This window comes from Amphiura filiformis, chromosome 18 (assembly GCF_039555335.1).
Source record: "Amphiura filiformis chromosome 18, Afil_fr2py, whole genome shotgun sequence".
NCBI classification, from domain to species: domain Eukaryota; kingdom Metazoa; phylum Echinodermata; class Ophiuroidea; order Amphilepidida; family Amphiuridae; genus Amphiura; species Amphiura filiformis.
In genome coordinates, this window is record NC_092645.1 from 10,171,144 (window position 1) to 10,186,984 (window position 15,841).

At 35.0% G+C, this 15,841-nt stretch overlaps 2 protein-coding genes and 1 long non-coding RNA gene across 3 annotated transcripts in view; 2 read left to right on the forward strand and 1 right to left on the reverse strand.

The window, feature by feature from the left end:
- Window positions 1-2,061, forward strand: part of LOC140138959 (uncharacterized) — a 32,217-nt gene extending 30,156 nt beyond the window's left edge. The window contains exons 11-12 of the mRNA XM_072160740.1: window positions 502-552; window positions 1,892-2,061. Coding sequence (XP_072016841.1) covers window positions 502-552; window positions 1,892-2,061 — 221 coding nt within the window. The remainder of the gene's footprint in view (window positions 1-501; window positions 553-1,891) is intronic.
- The window catches only part of LOC140139831 (uncharacterized), a 192,548-nt gene that overhangs the window by 167,075 nt on the left and 9,632 nt on the right, over window positions 1-15,841 (reverse strand). The window lies entirely within an intron of this gene.
- LOC140139363 (uncharacterized) lies at window positions 3,036-14,399 on the forward strand. Its single transcript, XR_011857096.1, has 4 exons — window positions 3,036-3,082; window positions 6,568-6,618; window positions 10,414-10,495; window positions 13,238-14,399. It is a non-coding gene; the product is annotated as an uncharacterized lncRNA (long non-coding RNA).

The following is a 15,841-nucleotide window of genomic DNA, read 5'->3' on the forward strand; positions in this document are numbered from 1 at the left end:
TTTCTGTAACATTGTGTGTTTGCTGAAACAACTGATTTGTTGAAGATGTTGTCCTCCTTGTTCATTAAGAAGTGCATCAAACTATTGACCAATGGCAAAATTACAACAAATTTTGCATCCAATGTAATGAAGCAACATGGTGGTAAGAAACCCAGACCAGATTCACTCGGCATCTGTACAAGCAGCTATTTTAAGCAGTCATTTCCAGTAGTCTTAATTACTCTGTATGCTATTATACTGTAGGCTTCCAATGCTTATTTTAAATATTTTAATGAACAATCTACAAATGTATCTATGAAGACTTATTATAAAGACACAATGAACGTTGATACAAAGGATAGAAATGAACCCATGAACATTTCAAAAATTGCCAAATACTTTCAACATGTTCAAAGACAGTACAGTTTAAACAAGCAAAAGGAAGCCTCAATGTTGGGTAGTGTTTGTATTGCGACACCCCTATAATTCAATTGTTAATATCCAGCAATCATTTATATTCAGCAGGTGCAGAGCCAATGAATGTGGAGGAGGCAGTGGTGTCAAGGGAAGCAGGTATGATTGAATTGATTCACCAACCTGAAAAATGTATCATTATCATACACATCAACTATATATTAATTCCCTTCAAATGTTAAGAAAGCAACGGGCATAGCTGGGCATGGACCCAGCAAACACAAAATGTTCTTAAAACATTTGTTCAAAACATTTTAATAATATTGACAATTTGGGTTAAATACTTGGGTTATATATTATAAAGATCATGAATATGTTTCTAAAATGTTATTGTAAAACATTTTGGGCAAACATTTTTGCAAATATTTTATCAACAATTAGATAACATTCAGTTAAAATGTTTTGCAGCACATTTTCAAAATTGTTTTGTTAATGTTACATGGTATTTCAACATGATTGGTACCCATAAATGTTGACGTGCAAAATTGGATCCTCAGCATCCTCTTGATATTATTTGGAAATTATTTGGATCTTAAGTTGAATTTTGATGTGTAAGACTCATCCATTATCAATGAAAACTAATGTAATGGGTACCAATCATTTTGATACAGCTTGTATTAAAATATTTTATACCCTTTATATAACCTGACATTTAAACCTTTTCTGTAACATTGTGTGTTTGCTGAAACAACTGATTTGTTGACAATGTTGTCCTCCTTATTCATTAAGAAGTGCATCAAACTATTGACCAATGGCAAAATTATTCAAAAATATAACAAATTTTGCATCCAATGTAATGAAGCAACATGGTGGTAAGAAACCCAGACCAGATTCACTCGGCATCTGTACAAGCAGCTATATTTTAAGCAGTCATTTCAAATAGTCTTAATCATCACTCTGTATGCTATTATACTGTAGGCAGGTGGTGGTCGCATTGCATTATCTAAATTCAGTAAATTTTCATCGTCAACCGTGTAATTGAATGGGATTATTTTGAAATTTTAAAACGCTTGAAATATCACAAACAAATAGGCCTATATTAATAAATAATATAAATACATGCTAAAATCATTGGGGTTCGATAATGAACCCCACAAAACTAACAGAGTATATGGAAAATGCCATACGGCCGGCAGTTTCACAAGTTGGCGGCTCTATCATGCCATTCGACTGTAGGCTTCCAATGCTTATTTTAAATATTTTAATAAACAATCCTACAAATGTATCTATGAAGACTTATTATAAAGACACAATGAACGTTGATACAAAGGATAGAAATGAACCCATGAACATTTCAAAAATTGCCAAATACTTTCAACATGTTCAAAGACAGTACAGTTTAAACAAGGAAAAGGAAGCCTCAATGTTGGGTAGTGTTTGTATTGCGACACCCCTATAATTCAATTGTTAATATCCAGCAATCATTTATATTCATCAGGTACAGAGCCAAGGAATGTGGGAGAGGCAGTGGTGTCAAGGGAAGCAGGTATGATTGAATTGATTTACCAACCTGAAAAATTTATCATAATATCATACACATCAACTATATTTCCCATCAACATTAAAAAACCAACGGGCACTGACCCAACAAACACAGAATGTTCTTAAAACATTTATTCAAAATGTTTTACTAATATTTAAAATTTGGGTTATATATAAAGATCATGAATACGTTTCTAAAATGTTATTGTAAAATATTTTGGCCAAATGTTTTTGCAAAATAGTTTGTCAACAATTAGATAACATTCAGTTAAAATGTTTTGCATCACATTTTCTTGTAATTGTCCAAATTGCAGGCAAACATTATTTTTCCCTTCCCTTCTTTTTTGGATTTGGTTGGGCGGTCTTAGAGGTGCATTGCACCTGATCGCTCCAGCCATTCGGTGGACTTAAAAAAAAAAAAAAATTGTTCCTTATAATGTTGTGTGATTTTGATGTAACTTATGTGCAATATTATATTCTTGTAATTCTGTGCCAGTTATAAAGTGCTATAAATAAATATAATAAAAATTCAAAAGAGTTTTGTTAATATTATTAAAATATTTTATACCCTTTATATAACATGACATTTAAACCTTTTCTGTAACATTGTGTGTTTGCTGAAACAACTGATTTGTTGACAATGTTGTCCTCCTTATTCATTAAGAAGTGCATCAAACTATTGACCAATGGCAAAATTACAACAAATTTTGCATCCAATGTAATGAAGCAACATGGTGGTAAGAAACCCAGACCAGATTCACTCGGCATCTGTACAAGCAGCTATTTTAAGCAGTCATTTCCAGTAGTCTTAATTACTCTGTATGCTATTATACTGTAGGCTTGCAATGCTTATTTTAAATATTTTAATGAACAATCTACAAATGTATCTATGAAGACTTATTATAAAGACACAATGAATGTTGATACAAAGGATAGAAATGAACCCATGAACATTTCAAAAATTGCCAAATACTTTCAACATGTTCAAAGACAGTACAGTTTAAACAAGCAAAAGGAAGCCTCAATGTTGGGTAGTGTTTGTATTGCGACACCCCTATAATTCAATTGTTAATATCCAGCAATCATTTATATTCATCAGGTACAGAGCCAAGGAATGTGGAGGAGGCAGTGGTGTCGAGGGAAGCAGGTATGATTGAATTGATTTACCAACTTGAAAAATTTATCATTATAATCATACACATCAACTACATTAATTCCCTTCAAAAAAGTTCAAGTCCCTGGTAAAATCCTGGAAAAGTCCTGGACCCTCCCTGGCAAAATCTTGAGCCACTCCCCAGTCAAACCCCAGTACAAATAAAAACAAATGAAATTACAACAATTCAATAAGGTGGGTTTAAGATGCCTTTTAAAGATCTGCAGTGACGGGGGCCTCTCTGGTGGAAGTGGGCAGTGAATTCCAGTTGCGAGGACCGTACACTGAGAACCCACGGTCACCTGCAGATCTTTTGGTCTTGGGAAGAGCAAGTCATATAATACACTGATACATGAGAACAGGGATTTTGAAGTTACCTCGCTGCTTGACTGGGAGCCAGTGAAGACGGGTGAGATAAGGTGATATATGGTCGCGCCTACGAATATCGAAAATCAGGCGAGCAGCTTTATTTTGAATGCGTTGAATTTTCGTGAGTTGGGCTTCGGTGATACCAGTAAGCAGCGAGTTGCCATAATCGAGGCATGAGCTCACAAGGGCTCGAACAACATGATGACAGATTTCTTCATTGAGGTACCCCTTATACAAGAAATATTTCGGAGTTGAAAATTAAGAGTACGGCATAACCCATTTACATGATCTGACATAGACATAGTACTGTCAAAAAAGATAATTTATGATAAGTAGGCAGGGCCTAATTCTTTGCATCTCAATCTTTTAGATGTTTTTAATTGAGTCACAGGCACATGTAAAATTTCAAACAAATGTTGTATTTTCAAGTAGGCAGCTCCGTAATTAAACTTACTCATGGACACCAGCATCCCTTTTTAACGGCTTTTTTGTTTAGGGTTTTCTTGATTGATCTTGCTGGTAAATTGTCACAAATGCTTAAAGGGATGTTTTCTTTCACTTTATCCCCGATGCCATGATTGTCACACACCTGAACAAAAACAAAACCCTGATTTTTAGTTTATAGGCCTTCATGTCATGTGCAAGTTGAATTTTCTAGACTAGCTGTCTACATGTACTTTAGCATGATCAAGCTCAGCTCAGTGTAAGAATATGTCCGGTAAGCTTACAGTCAACACTTCAGTCTAAAGCAAGCCATTTTTGAGCAAATTTCCAAGTCGCCATATCTAGCACCCCCCTCCCATTGTAGGCCTATTAACAGAAAACTTTCCCCAAAACAGAAGAAAAGCACTTATTCCGGGACTTAAAGGGGCATTTAAGTGATCCACTGCCTCATCCCCACTTTTCCCAAAAAAGTTGAGATTTTTACACCACTGGATACCTCTGGCTACATGTTTATGTACCAAATATTTCTTGCAGATTAATTAGTTTAGCAAAAATATCGCCAAATTTGAATTTCGTTCTGGTGCACCAGAACGAAATTACAACACATTGTCTATGGAGCAGTGTAATATACATAGTCATGCATAACTCGCAAACGCAAAATCAGAATCAACTGAAATTTTGGAAATAAGCTTTTTTCGTGGATATATACTGAAAAATGTCATAAAAAGAGGATGCTAGGATCACGAAATCCTCCTTTAATCTGGTTAAATATTATTTTCTATCACAGATATGAAATAAATACACCAATGTTCCTATACACAGCCCAATTTAGATATCACACCACCAAATAAATCCCCATATGGATATGTACGAAATTCGCCTCAAGAAAACATCATTTTTTCTTCGCAAGAGCGACAGCTATGATGGTTGAATTTAGCCCGCCTAGCCTAATCCCTCTGACTGGGAAAAAACATAGGTTGACCTTCATTGTTTTTTACGACTCGCCCTCAAAGTCTATGATGTCTGGGAATGACCTATTGTACCTACAAAATCATGCCAGTGTTTCTGTACATAAAAGACTGCATGAAATCATTAAAAAATACACAATCTCTCCCATCTATGGTACATTTGCAGGAATCTTTTTTGCTACCCTCCCAATGTTCTCCCTACTCATTTTTCTTTGGTTAAAAATAATCACATTTTCCAAAAATGTTGCTTTCAGAAAAAAAGTTGCACTTTTCAACATTCTATACATGTTTTGATTGATTTAGTTGTGTTTTTGTTTTCTTAAATTTTATGTGTCCGACCACTTAGTCACCTATGCAATCATCTTTCAGTATAAAACAATGATTCGTTGACATGCATGATGGGGTTTCCTTTGGAGTTTTTATTCACCCGGTGTTTTAAAAATGGTAAAATCACTATCGGAGTAGACATAAGGATTGTAGTGTGATGCTTAGTTCTTTCGTTGGCACAATGGCAAGAAGAGATGAAAAAATCACTTGTTAACGGTAGACTGAAACAGTTGCAAAGATCTAGAGCAGTGGCTCTCTTGGATAAACAAGTCAAAGAAGAAATGGCCATCAGAGATTAGTTGGATTAAGAGTTTGGATGTTAGCATCTAGGACACTATATAACATGTGTGCATATAAACCACCCAAGAACTTGCCTTGGATTGTTCTTGGATTTCACATGCTCAATAGACTCATGTAGCATTATGGGGTAACTAGTGGTTGGGCTAATGATACATAATGGCGTCCCCTTTCTATACTCCGAATGCGCACGGTTTGGTTATAATGAGGTAGAATATTTCAAAGGTTTTTGTGCTGAAATGCGCACGAAGCATGCGAAAATGTTGACTTTCATCACAGGAGGGGGTGCAGCTGCAGAATTGATGCTGCATGGCCAATTCGGCGCCCACTATGGATGGCGCCCAGTGCCCCTCTCTGCCCCTTGTAGGTTCACTTGCGAATGAAAGTTTCATCAACGGAAATCTTACTAACGAAGTAATGATGAATCAACAGCTTTAGACTGTCGTAAGATCATGTTCCCTTACTGGCCCCTGCATCCCAGCCGTTAGACACATCGCTTGATAGAAGAAAATCAATTAATTTAAGCCATTGTAAGAAAATGTCTTCTAGGATCTTAATATGAGCCCCAAACCTGAAAGATTGTTGAATTCTGCGGCTCAGCTTCTGTCACATTGGCCATGGTAAATAAAATTGCATATGGTACCCAGGAAGAAATTTACCCAACAACCTTAAAATGTATATGCACCTAGAGAGTCTATGTATGAAGACAAAATGACAAATCATGACACTTTTACATCAAAGGAAATGACTTTGATATTGAATTATGAAGAACAAAATGTCTTTCTTTTTTCAAACAATACATGATGCCAAACTAAGGTAGGACCAGTTTTCATGGAGAGATCTATCCTATTCCCATTGAGAGCTCCATTTTATATTCTTTTCAGCCAGCTATGTGTTACCGGGGGATACTTGAATATACCCAGTAATGTTACTCGAGATCTTTAATACATCTGTGTACAAAATGACCTGATAATCATGAACAGCTATAAAGTTGATTTAAAAAGAAAGGGGAACTAGCTGTTACAGTATTCATATGTCACTTTTAATTATACACAATTTCATTTGTTTTCACAGCAAAAAAACCTAAAACCAGACTGTACAAGGGTAGAGTCCTCCGCTTAGTTGGTAAGATATGTGTATGGGTTATCTAAAGAAGAGGGAATAGCCCTTGTTTTCAAAAAACTATTTTATGGATTAATTTTGTGGTGTTTCAAAAAAATTCAAATCAAGGTCCAAAAGGTATGTCTTTGCCACCAGGCCATTTGTTTCAGATGCTATTTCTTCAACTTTTGTTGGTACATGTATAGGTTGAACTTGTTTAGGTGTTACAAAATTAATGTGTACTTTATCACTTTTGATTGCCCACCAATCCATATCCCACTAGAGTGCAAACTTCAGATGCGAACACACAGTCATCTTGAAATGATGAAAGGAATTTTCTTGGCAGTGCAAAAATTATGCATATAATATGTACCCATGTGGTATGGATAATGTTTTCGTTATTTATGACAAGTAGAGTTTTTTTACTCTCTGGCTTTTTAATTTTTACGACAATAAAAATTAAACATGAAAAGTTCCGCCTTGAATATACTCACATCATATGATTATTACTTCAAATTAGATTGTAATATCCACAAATTATCTGTCCATTGGGTGAAGGAAGTTTTTGATAACCAAACAACTAATCATTGATTTTTTTAAAGCAGCTAGGAGGAAAAGAAGATCCTGGGGGAAACCTGCGAGAGTAAGCATGGAAATGGGATAAACCAATTAATGCACATGCAGTCATTGGGCATGGTCGGGACTTGAACCTGGAACCTCAGTGGTGCAAGGCGAGGGAACTACCGCTCGGCCAACTCGCTCTCCATCATGCACTTTTCCAGGGTGGAATTTCAATTGCATTTCACCTCTTGAATATTACAAAAAAATATTAAGCTCTTCTATGAAACTTCATGCATATTTTATACAAAAAGTCAAAATTTTCACTTAAATGTCAAAAATGAAAATTATAATATAGGTTTTCCCGTCCAATTTCAAACTTTGGTCGTTCAGTTTAGTATAAGTGTCATTCCTTTTCGCGCAAAATTGAATGAACGCTTACATTCTCCATTTCAATTTAGCACATGTGCAATCTATTTCATTTAATACCATTCAAAATTCTAAATAGTGCACCCAATTTCGCACATTGTGCAGGAAATTTCGCAAATTGTGCAGCCAAATTCACATGGCCTTGAATTCAGAGCCTATTTGGAAATACAAATTCATATATGCGGAAACAAAATGGAAAAATATTCAATCGATTTCGCAAAGTGCAGAATCAAATCCAGAAGTTCTTAAATATTTCACATTGGTTCAAATATAAAAATGCTATTTATCGTGTTTATATTGAACATTAGATACATGTACCATCAACTGCATTGTCAACATTGTTGAAACAAGCACTTTGCTATATTAAATGTCTAGTAAAAGTCTAGTAAAAAAGAAAATGAATTATAACTATATTTAAAAGCATTTTTCCCGGTTTAGTTCAAAAACCATAAGTGATGTACGTCCCATAGTTCAATCAAGCTCAGTCTAGTTAATCATATAAATTATAAAAAGATAATGAAAATCTTTATTTAAGTTAATGCTACTTCTTCTTACGATAGGTCTTTTTTAAATCTTCGTATTTTTAATTGTATAATATGTATCGTATAAGAATAAAAGCTGAATTAACACAGTCAAAACAATATCCAGAAATTAAATAGCTATAAGCATATTTTGCAGTCGACTTATAGACATATATCCTTCACATCACAACCTGTTTAATTAGACTCATTTCGTGTCCATTTCATTGTGTGAAAATCTGAACTATATATATGCCAATAGTGTAACATTTTATTAATTTTTATTCGGGGGAGGGGGCACCAACCATGATTGGGGGCACCGGGTCTGATTGGGGGCACAAGCCGTTTTTCGGCCATTTTCCTGTGGGATTTAAAAAAATTTCAGATCGATTGGGGGCACATGCCTCTGTGACTCTACGCCACTGGATTAACTGACATGTTAAAGTGTTAATATTGCTAACACCCGAACGTGTTAAGCGACGTTTTAAGCATATTTTAATGCGTTCGTGTGTTGTTCAATATTACCATGTTACATTCGTATTTGTAAGCATTAATGTGTTTATAGATGAACACTGTACCTAAAGTATACTTCTCATTATAACATAACCCATTAAAACATTTGTGTGTTTATTCTGTGTTACATAGGGCTACTCACTTCTTTCTACTGCAACATAGACGTAGGGCCTATAGGCCTATGTCAGTATACTTGAAAATGCGCATAATTTCAAATTGAATTCCTTTTCGCTAATTAGATTGTCAATGCATGAAATTGAAAATAGGATTAACAACGTTTTGCATCTTTGGCGAAATTGATTGCCTATTTCTTTAAATTAGACGTCTAATGGTGAAATTGAAACAGTCGAGAACGAAATTGAATTCACAATAATGAATTGTTCTGATCATACATTAATTTGATTGAACAAAAATGAAATTGATTGCTCATAATGCGAAAAAGAAATCGGGATTCGTTGCGATCATTCAATCTTGCGCAAAAACGAATGACACTTTTATTAAATCGAACGCACAAGTTGCGAAATTGACCAGGAAAACCTATATAATTTGCCATCAAATTTGAATTAGGCCTATGTTGAGATTTAAAAACAAATAATAAAAAATATCATATATCATTGGGACATTCCTTGTGTTATGCAATTTGGTGTGTCTGATGTGCTCTCCGGTTCCATAAAATACTGTACAAAGGTGTAAATGAATATTAATGATATAGTAATCGTATATAGACTATGCCATAGTGGATTTTTGGTAAATAAAAGCATGTTATTAATCATGATGAAAGCATTCAGTTGAACTCGAAATTATACTGATATATATTTATTACATCAAAATACTAATATAAAATTTTTATGAAAAAGTTTATATAATTATATTAGTGACAGTAAAAGTAAAGTATGCGTACACTTATATTATTGAATGCAACATATAATAATGTCATAATTGTATTGGCACTTCAATACTTAACAATTCTGATTTTAGAATCTGCCAGTTTATTAATCACGAAATTCCAGGTTAAAAATCGACTGTGGACTTTCAATTTTAAACAGGATTTTGAACAGGCAAAGTCCCTAACACTCACACTGTCAATCATACTTGTTTATCAATCAAATTTAACCGCAAGCAAATACAAGACGCGCTCATGCACTCACTGACGCGTTCATGCAATTACACAACACAAAGGCCGCATACTTGTGTACCATGTAGTTATTAATGGTAATGACATGTACCCGGAGGATTTAAACCATAACGAGATCTGGGCGACCAATCACAAGCCAGATCCATTTAAAGATGCATTACATCATGGCCAATTTTAATAGACAGCCGTGTTAAGCATGTAAACCGCAATCCAAATTCAGTAGTCCACTTGGGAAGCTAACAAACAGATGGAGTAGGGTGACTGAAAAAATCAGATGTGAAAATCTATCAATTGTGCACACATTAATTAAATCAGAGTTTTAAGCTTATAAATACAATATCCAGAGTATGCACAATGGGCAAGTGGACTACGGGGTAAATCGTATACTGCTGACATCCATTTTAGAAATGTTAATAAATACTAATCCCTTACCCAGATGTTCTACATTACTTTATGATAATACACATTATGGAATCAGTATGTCCATATTATTAATAATTATTATTGCAAACCATCTTTGAGTTGATATTCTTTGATGTACCAATAATATAATCTAACGCTACAAACAAAAGTGCTGTTCTATTGTTCAATCTTGAAAGTCTAATGGTTAATTATCCATTAAAAGTGCTAATGCAATGTTTATAATACTATAATTCCCAATGGCAGGCAAACAATGGCGAAGCGTGTGTGACAGGGATGGATGCGAGAAGTATTCACAAAAGGGTAAATTTTGCTACAAGCATTCAAGGTAATCTTTTTTACTTGTTAAATTAATACTTAAATGTAAACTTTGAATCCAAGCTCTGACCTCTACATAGTTCATATTAACCATAGAAGTAGTGATGTAATAGGATTACTTACCATAGTGATGTTTGAAAATAATTTTTGAATGTATTGCCCTGCACTGATCACCTGTCATATCTGTGAGCGTGTTTATAGTGGGAGCAGATGTGCAGTACATTGCGATACAATTTCTATCCGGTCAGAAATTATCCCACTATATAAACACTAGCAGTGTATGTATGTACGGTATATCGATATCCTTCTCAACCGAAGGATGTTTTCGCGAGATATTTGCACTATAATAAACACACCGGTATAAATTGTGTGCGGTATTACCGAAGTATGAGCTTCTTCATGATGCGTGGGATGCGCGCAAGACATTCGAACGATTCTCACCCCAAGAGTTACCAAAACAGAAGCTACATGTTCACCGCCATGGTCATATTGTTGAATGGGCTGTGTATAGCTCGCACCACAATATTTGCACATTCCCCATGTGACCTCAGGGTCATTGCAAATGTACGATAATAATGTTAATTGGTATATAATTTTTGTGGTAACTGTGTCTCACTATAAACAGCAAGGGTATCGGTATATATACTAGGATTATTATACACGGTATACTCAAAATGCGGTATATTCACTATAAACACACTGAATGTGTGTGTGTGGCATAGATTGAATACAATACCACTCTTTTCTAAAATACATATAGAATTACGATCCAGGTCTTATGTCTATTCTTTGATAATCAGTGGTGGGATACAGAGTTACAAAATACAGTAAGCCAAAAAATTAAGGTACCAGTTGTGTTCACCCCCGTATATCCTAAATAAAGACAATTGTGTCAAAATGCCGATGCCTGTACTCTTTAGCTCTGGTTTAAGACCTTATTTGTTGAAATTAGTTGAGAATTAAAGAAACGGCAGTACAAAACCTGATGAAGATACGAAATAAAAAGTTGCACACTTGTGTTCTAATCAATGAAAGCACGACGCTAGTTTTTCGTGCTAATTATGAAAGCACAGCGATAGTTGCCTTGTTCGCGAACGCTTTGTGTACAAATCAATAGGGCAAGCAATGTGGCAAACTGCAACTTTTAAATTGGCATCTTCCATGTGTTTTTGGATCGTCGTATCTTTGTTTCTTAAACAATGTCAACGAATGAGGTCTTAAATTCGAGCTAAAAGATGCAGCTATTGGCTGTTGGTTCCAATTATTACATATCTGCCTTTGTTTAGGATATACAGGGGGTGATCGTAACTGTTACCTTAATTTTTTGGCTTACTGTACTTCAAGTGCAGTGTAATACATTCAGAATTGTTCTCACCTGTCTCTATGGTAATTAATCCTGTAACATCACTACTTCTACAGCGATTTGTCAGTATAGGAAATTCTTGGTCAAACATAATACTCTTGGGACTCTTGGTCAAATGTGAAATGCCTAAAAGTGGGTAATATATCCAAAATCAATAATTCGCTGTAGAAGTAGTGATGTAACAAAATTAATTACCATAGCAATATGTGATACCATATTTTGAATGTAGTTTTGAATATATATTTTGAATCATCACCTAGCATGTACCGGGTGTTCCCCAAAAAGGTTACCTTATGATTTTGGAAAATAAATCTAAGTTAATGTTAACAAATATAAATATCCTTTTCAAGACATAATCTATGCACCCTCTACTAGTACCCCTGTGAATGTCAAGTTCACAACCTACGTATTTAGCCAGCATTCCAGACATTCCTGACCAAGCTCTTTATGTAACATAATACAACACAAGGTTCATTATATCAGTGTCACAGCCACCCTGCATTTGGCAGGGCACTTGAGTAGGCCCAGCCAAGCAAGGCATGATGCAGTATTTTTATTCTGATAAACAAAGAATAAAACTTTTTCAGTTTCATTTCAAGAGTTCAGTCAGAAATGTAAAAACAAAGAGCAGCCATATTTCAAGTCAACAAAATCCAAGGAAGGCCTAAATGCAAAAGATTGTTATTAATTTGACTATAAATGACTTCAATGGGTTCGGTGCATAGTTGACCCTGCATCAGACTACTTTAGGGTCAATTTTGACTACCTACTTTTAAGTGTGAAACTACTGGTCTTTCATTTTCAGTCAAAATGGTTGTCATCATAAGGGTCATTCAACCATAACAAACATTATTTCTGTGTTGTCAAACCGGGTGTCAAACTCTTTTTTGTTTGCTAAAATGCAAAATGTCACCATTATGCAGTTTTTGGTCTTCATCGGTTTTCACATAGCTTTGCATGGTGTACTACACATTTGCATTGTTTTTTCGCTTAATTGAGTGAATATTGCACTGTACATTTGATAAAAGTGGAAACATATCATCATACTAAAATGTGTAAAGTTTGTTCATAAGAAATGTTTTTGTTTTAAAGATATGGACCAAATACCATGCAAGCATATAATATTCTGGCAACTGAGATAAATAAGATTAATACAATATCTATCCCTGTGTATCGGCAAATGCAAGAAGGATCTAATGACAGCATGCCATTAGCACCAATCTGGCTTGAAATGTGGGGAGGGGGGACATTCTTCCTTAATTGTCAAAAAGTGGCTGAAAAGAACAAAAAATGGGTAATTTTGGCGAAAGGTGGGGGACGTCCCCCTGACGCCCATGCAGCATGGAACTTAATTTTTACTTTCTTGTTTTATATCTTTTGTGTTATCAGAGAATTGCCCTAGTCTTCACATGGCAAAAGCAACTCAAATGTATCTACAAGAAAAGAAGAGATGGAGTTGATGGGTTCCCAAAGCAGTTTGCATCAGATGAGTTTTTTGTTGAGTGAAAACAAAAACCTGCATGGAGTCCTGTAAAATTGGCAAAAAAAATAACATTCACACCCCTCTCAAAGGACTGGGAAGTACTGACAGGTGCTATGCATACTTTATTTGGTTATAGGCCTAACTCAAGTTAAAAATAAGTGTAAAATTATTTTAACAATTCGGTAAGTCAATAGAAACAAGTTAGTTTGATCTTTCAATCGACAGTTGATGCTTGATCCATCATTATTTATGAAGTCATTTTGACTGTTGTTTATCATGATAACATATTAATCTTTGCCTATATTGATATTGAGCAATATAAATTTAGCATTATTCTGATTAATTAGTTGTTGGTTCATTAATAACAAGCATCAAAGCAGCATCGACAGTTGATCCAAAGATCAAACAAACACCAATATGGTCATATATACAGGCCTTGCCGTCTAGATTTTAAAGGCGAGTGGTTAATCTCTCGCTAGCATGATGCTAGGCGAGTGGTCGAATTTTCACAAATACCACTTATTTGGGTATAATCAAGTAGAGCTTAGATCTTAAACCGGTATTATGTATTTGTGTTGAAATGTGCGCGAAGCGCCTAAATTACCCTCTTGGAGGGGCACAGAATTGTTTAAATGCTGAATTGGCTGATTTGATGGCTTTGGGCTTTATTTATTGTCTATGGCGAGTGGTAAATCCCTCGCTAGAAATCAAGTTTGGGTGAGCGGTGGCGAGCTCACCTCATACGGCAAGGCCTGTATATAAATTACTCTTTAATTTTTTTTTATGATTCTAGCATCCTCTTTTTATGACACTTTTCAGTAGATATTTACAAAAAAAGCTTATTCCCCAAATTTCAGTTGATTCTGATTTTGTTCTGATTTTTAGTTAGTAGTTTTGCGCAAGTTATATGCATGATTATGTGTATTACATTGTTCCATAGGCCACTGTCGAATTGATCTGCCAGAAACTTTTTGTACATAAACATTATGCAGCGAGGAGTTTCGAGGTAAAAAATCTCTTTTTTGTTGAGAAAAGTGGGGGGATGATGCTATGGATCACTAAATGCCCCTTTAAGGTTATTAACTATTTTAAACTGTTGTGATTTGGTAGTTCGCAACATCTTACAAACGGTAGTGAGCTTTGGCAAAAACTGCATTGCTCAATTCATAGCGAGCGTGTAGAAGAATTAAAATATCACAGATATACTTTTATAGGTGATGTGGTTCTTGAGTTACGTTGTAAAGAGAGCTGAAACAACAACACTTTTGTAAAACTTACATAACTCATTTAACAGCAATAAATTAAGCAAGTTTGCAAAGTATACGATTTGTAGAATGAACTTTTACAAAACATCAAGGTGTTATTTTTCAATAATATATTGATCTAGACAACGAAAATCGATTTTTAGGTTGCTTCGACCAACAATACCTCGTCTATCCTTAATTGTTTCATTATATTATTATATTATTTCTTTAAAAGGGTTGCATATAGTTACTGCATATACCGTGTGTGTGTTCTGATTTGTGTCCATTCAGGTTTGTCACGTCAGGCGATCTTATATACCTATAGTATGGTGCATCAATGTATTTTTTGTATATTGACCTTTTCGGTAAATCCCATAAGCCTTTGCGAGTACACCTAAGAACTCGTCATTCTGCGTCACGTCGCTCTGCGCCGATGCGCACATCGTTTATCGAACATCGTTACTGCGCATTGCAAGTTGGCGTGACGTCAAATGACGAGTTCTCAGGTGTACTCGCAAAGGGTTATGGGATTTACCGAAAAGGTCAATTGACTTACATTAACAAGCACTGGGTGACAAATTGAAATGCCCCCAATAAAAACAATAAAATGAAAATTGCATGATTTGGAACCCCTCTGAGATTCACTTCCCACCCCTAGGTCCCCCAAAATAGTCCATGTTCCGTTGAAAAAATTTATGGTGTCAAAAGTCAGTTTAACAGCCTAATAAGGAAATGCCACTTTAAGGTAATACCAGTACCTAGCAAAGTAAACCATGCAAGTAGACTATGAAGACGATGCATCATTCTGAATCGGTAATGAACAACGGTGAAACATTATTGACTCAGTAACATGTCTAAAGCAACATGAAACTTGAAAAAAAAAACAGCATGCGGTACATGAGATTATAAGGCCATATGTATGTGTTTATGAAACTAATAATAGAACATTTCTGTAAATTAGTGTATTTGTAAGATTGTAGATAAATAATTCAAACATTTTTGCTTAACAAATTAAGAACTTTAGCTTTCGCCCTCAATGCTGACGGTTTGATCACAAGAAGTGGATCAAGTCACTTGTGATCAAGCCATCAGCCTTGATGGCGAAAGCTATTTGATGTAGTACACATCTAAAATAGCCGAATTTGTCAAACAAAATGTTTGAATTAATAATAGAACATAGTTGTTATTTTCATATGTGTAAAATTATTCCCTCCTCTTTGGGGCTGAATAACAATAGAATAGATACCTCTGGGCTCATGCTTTCCC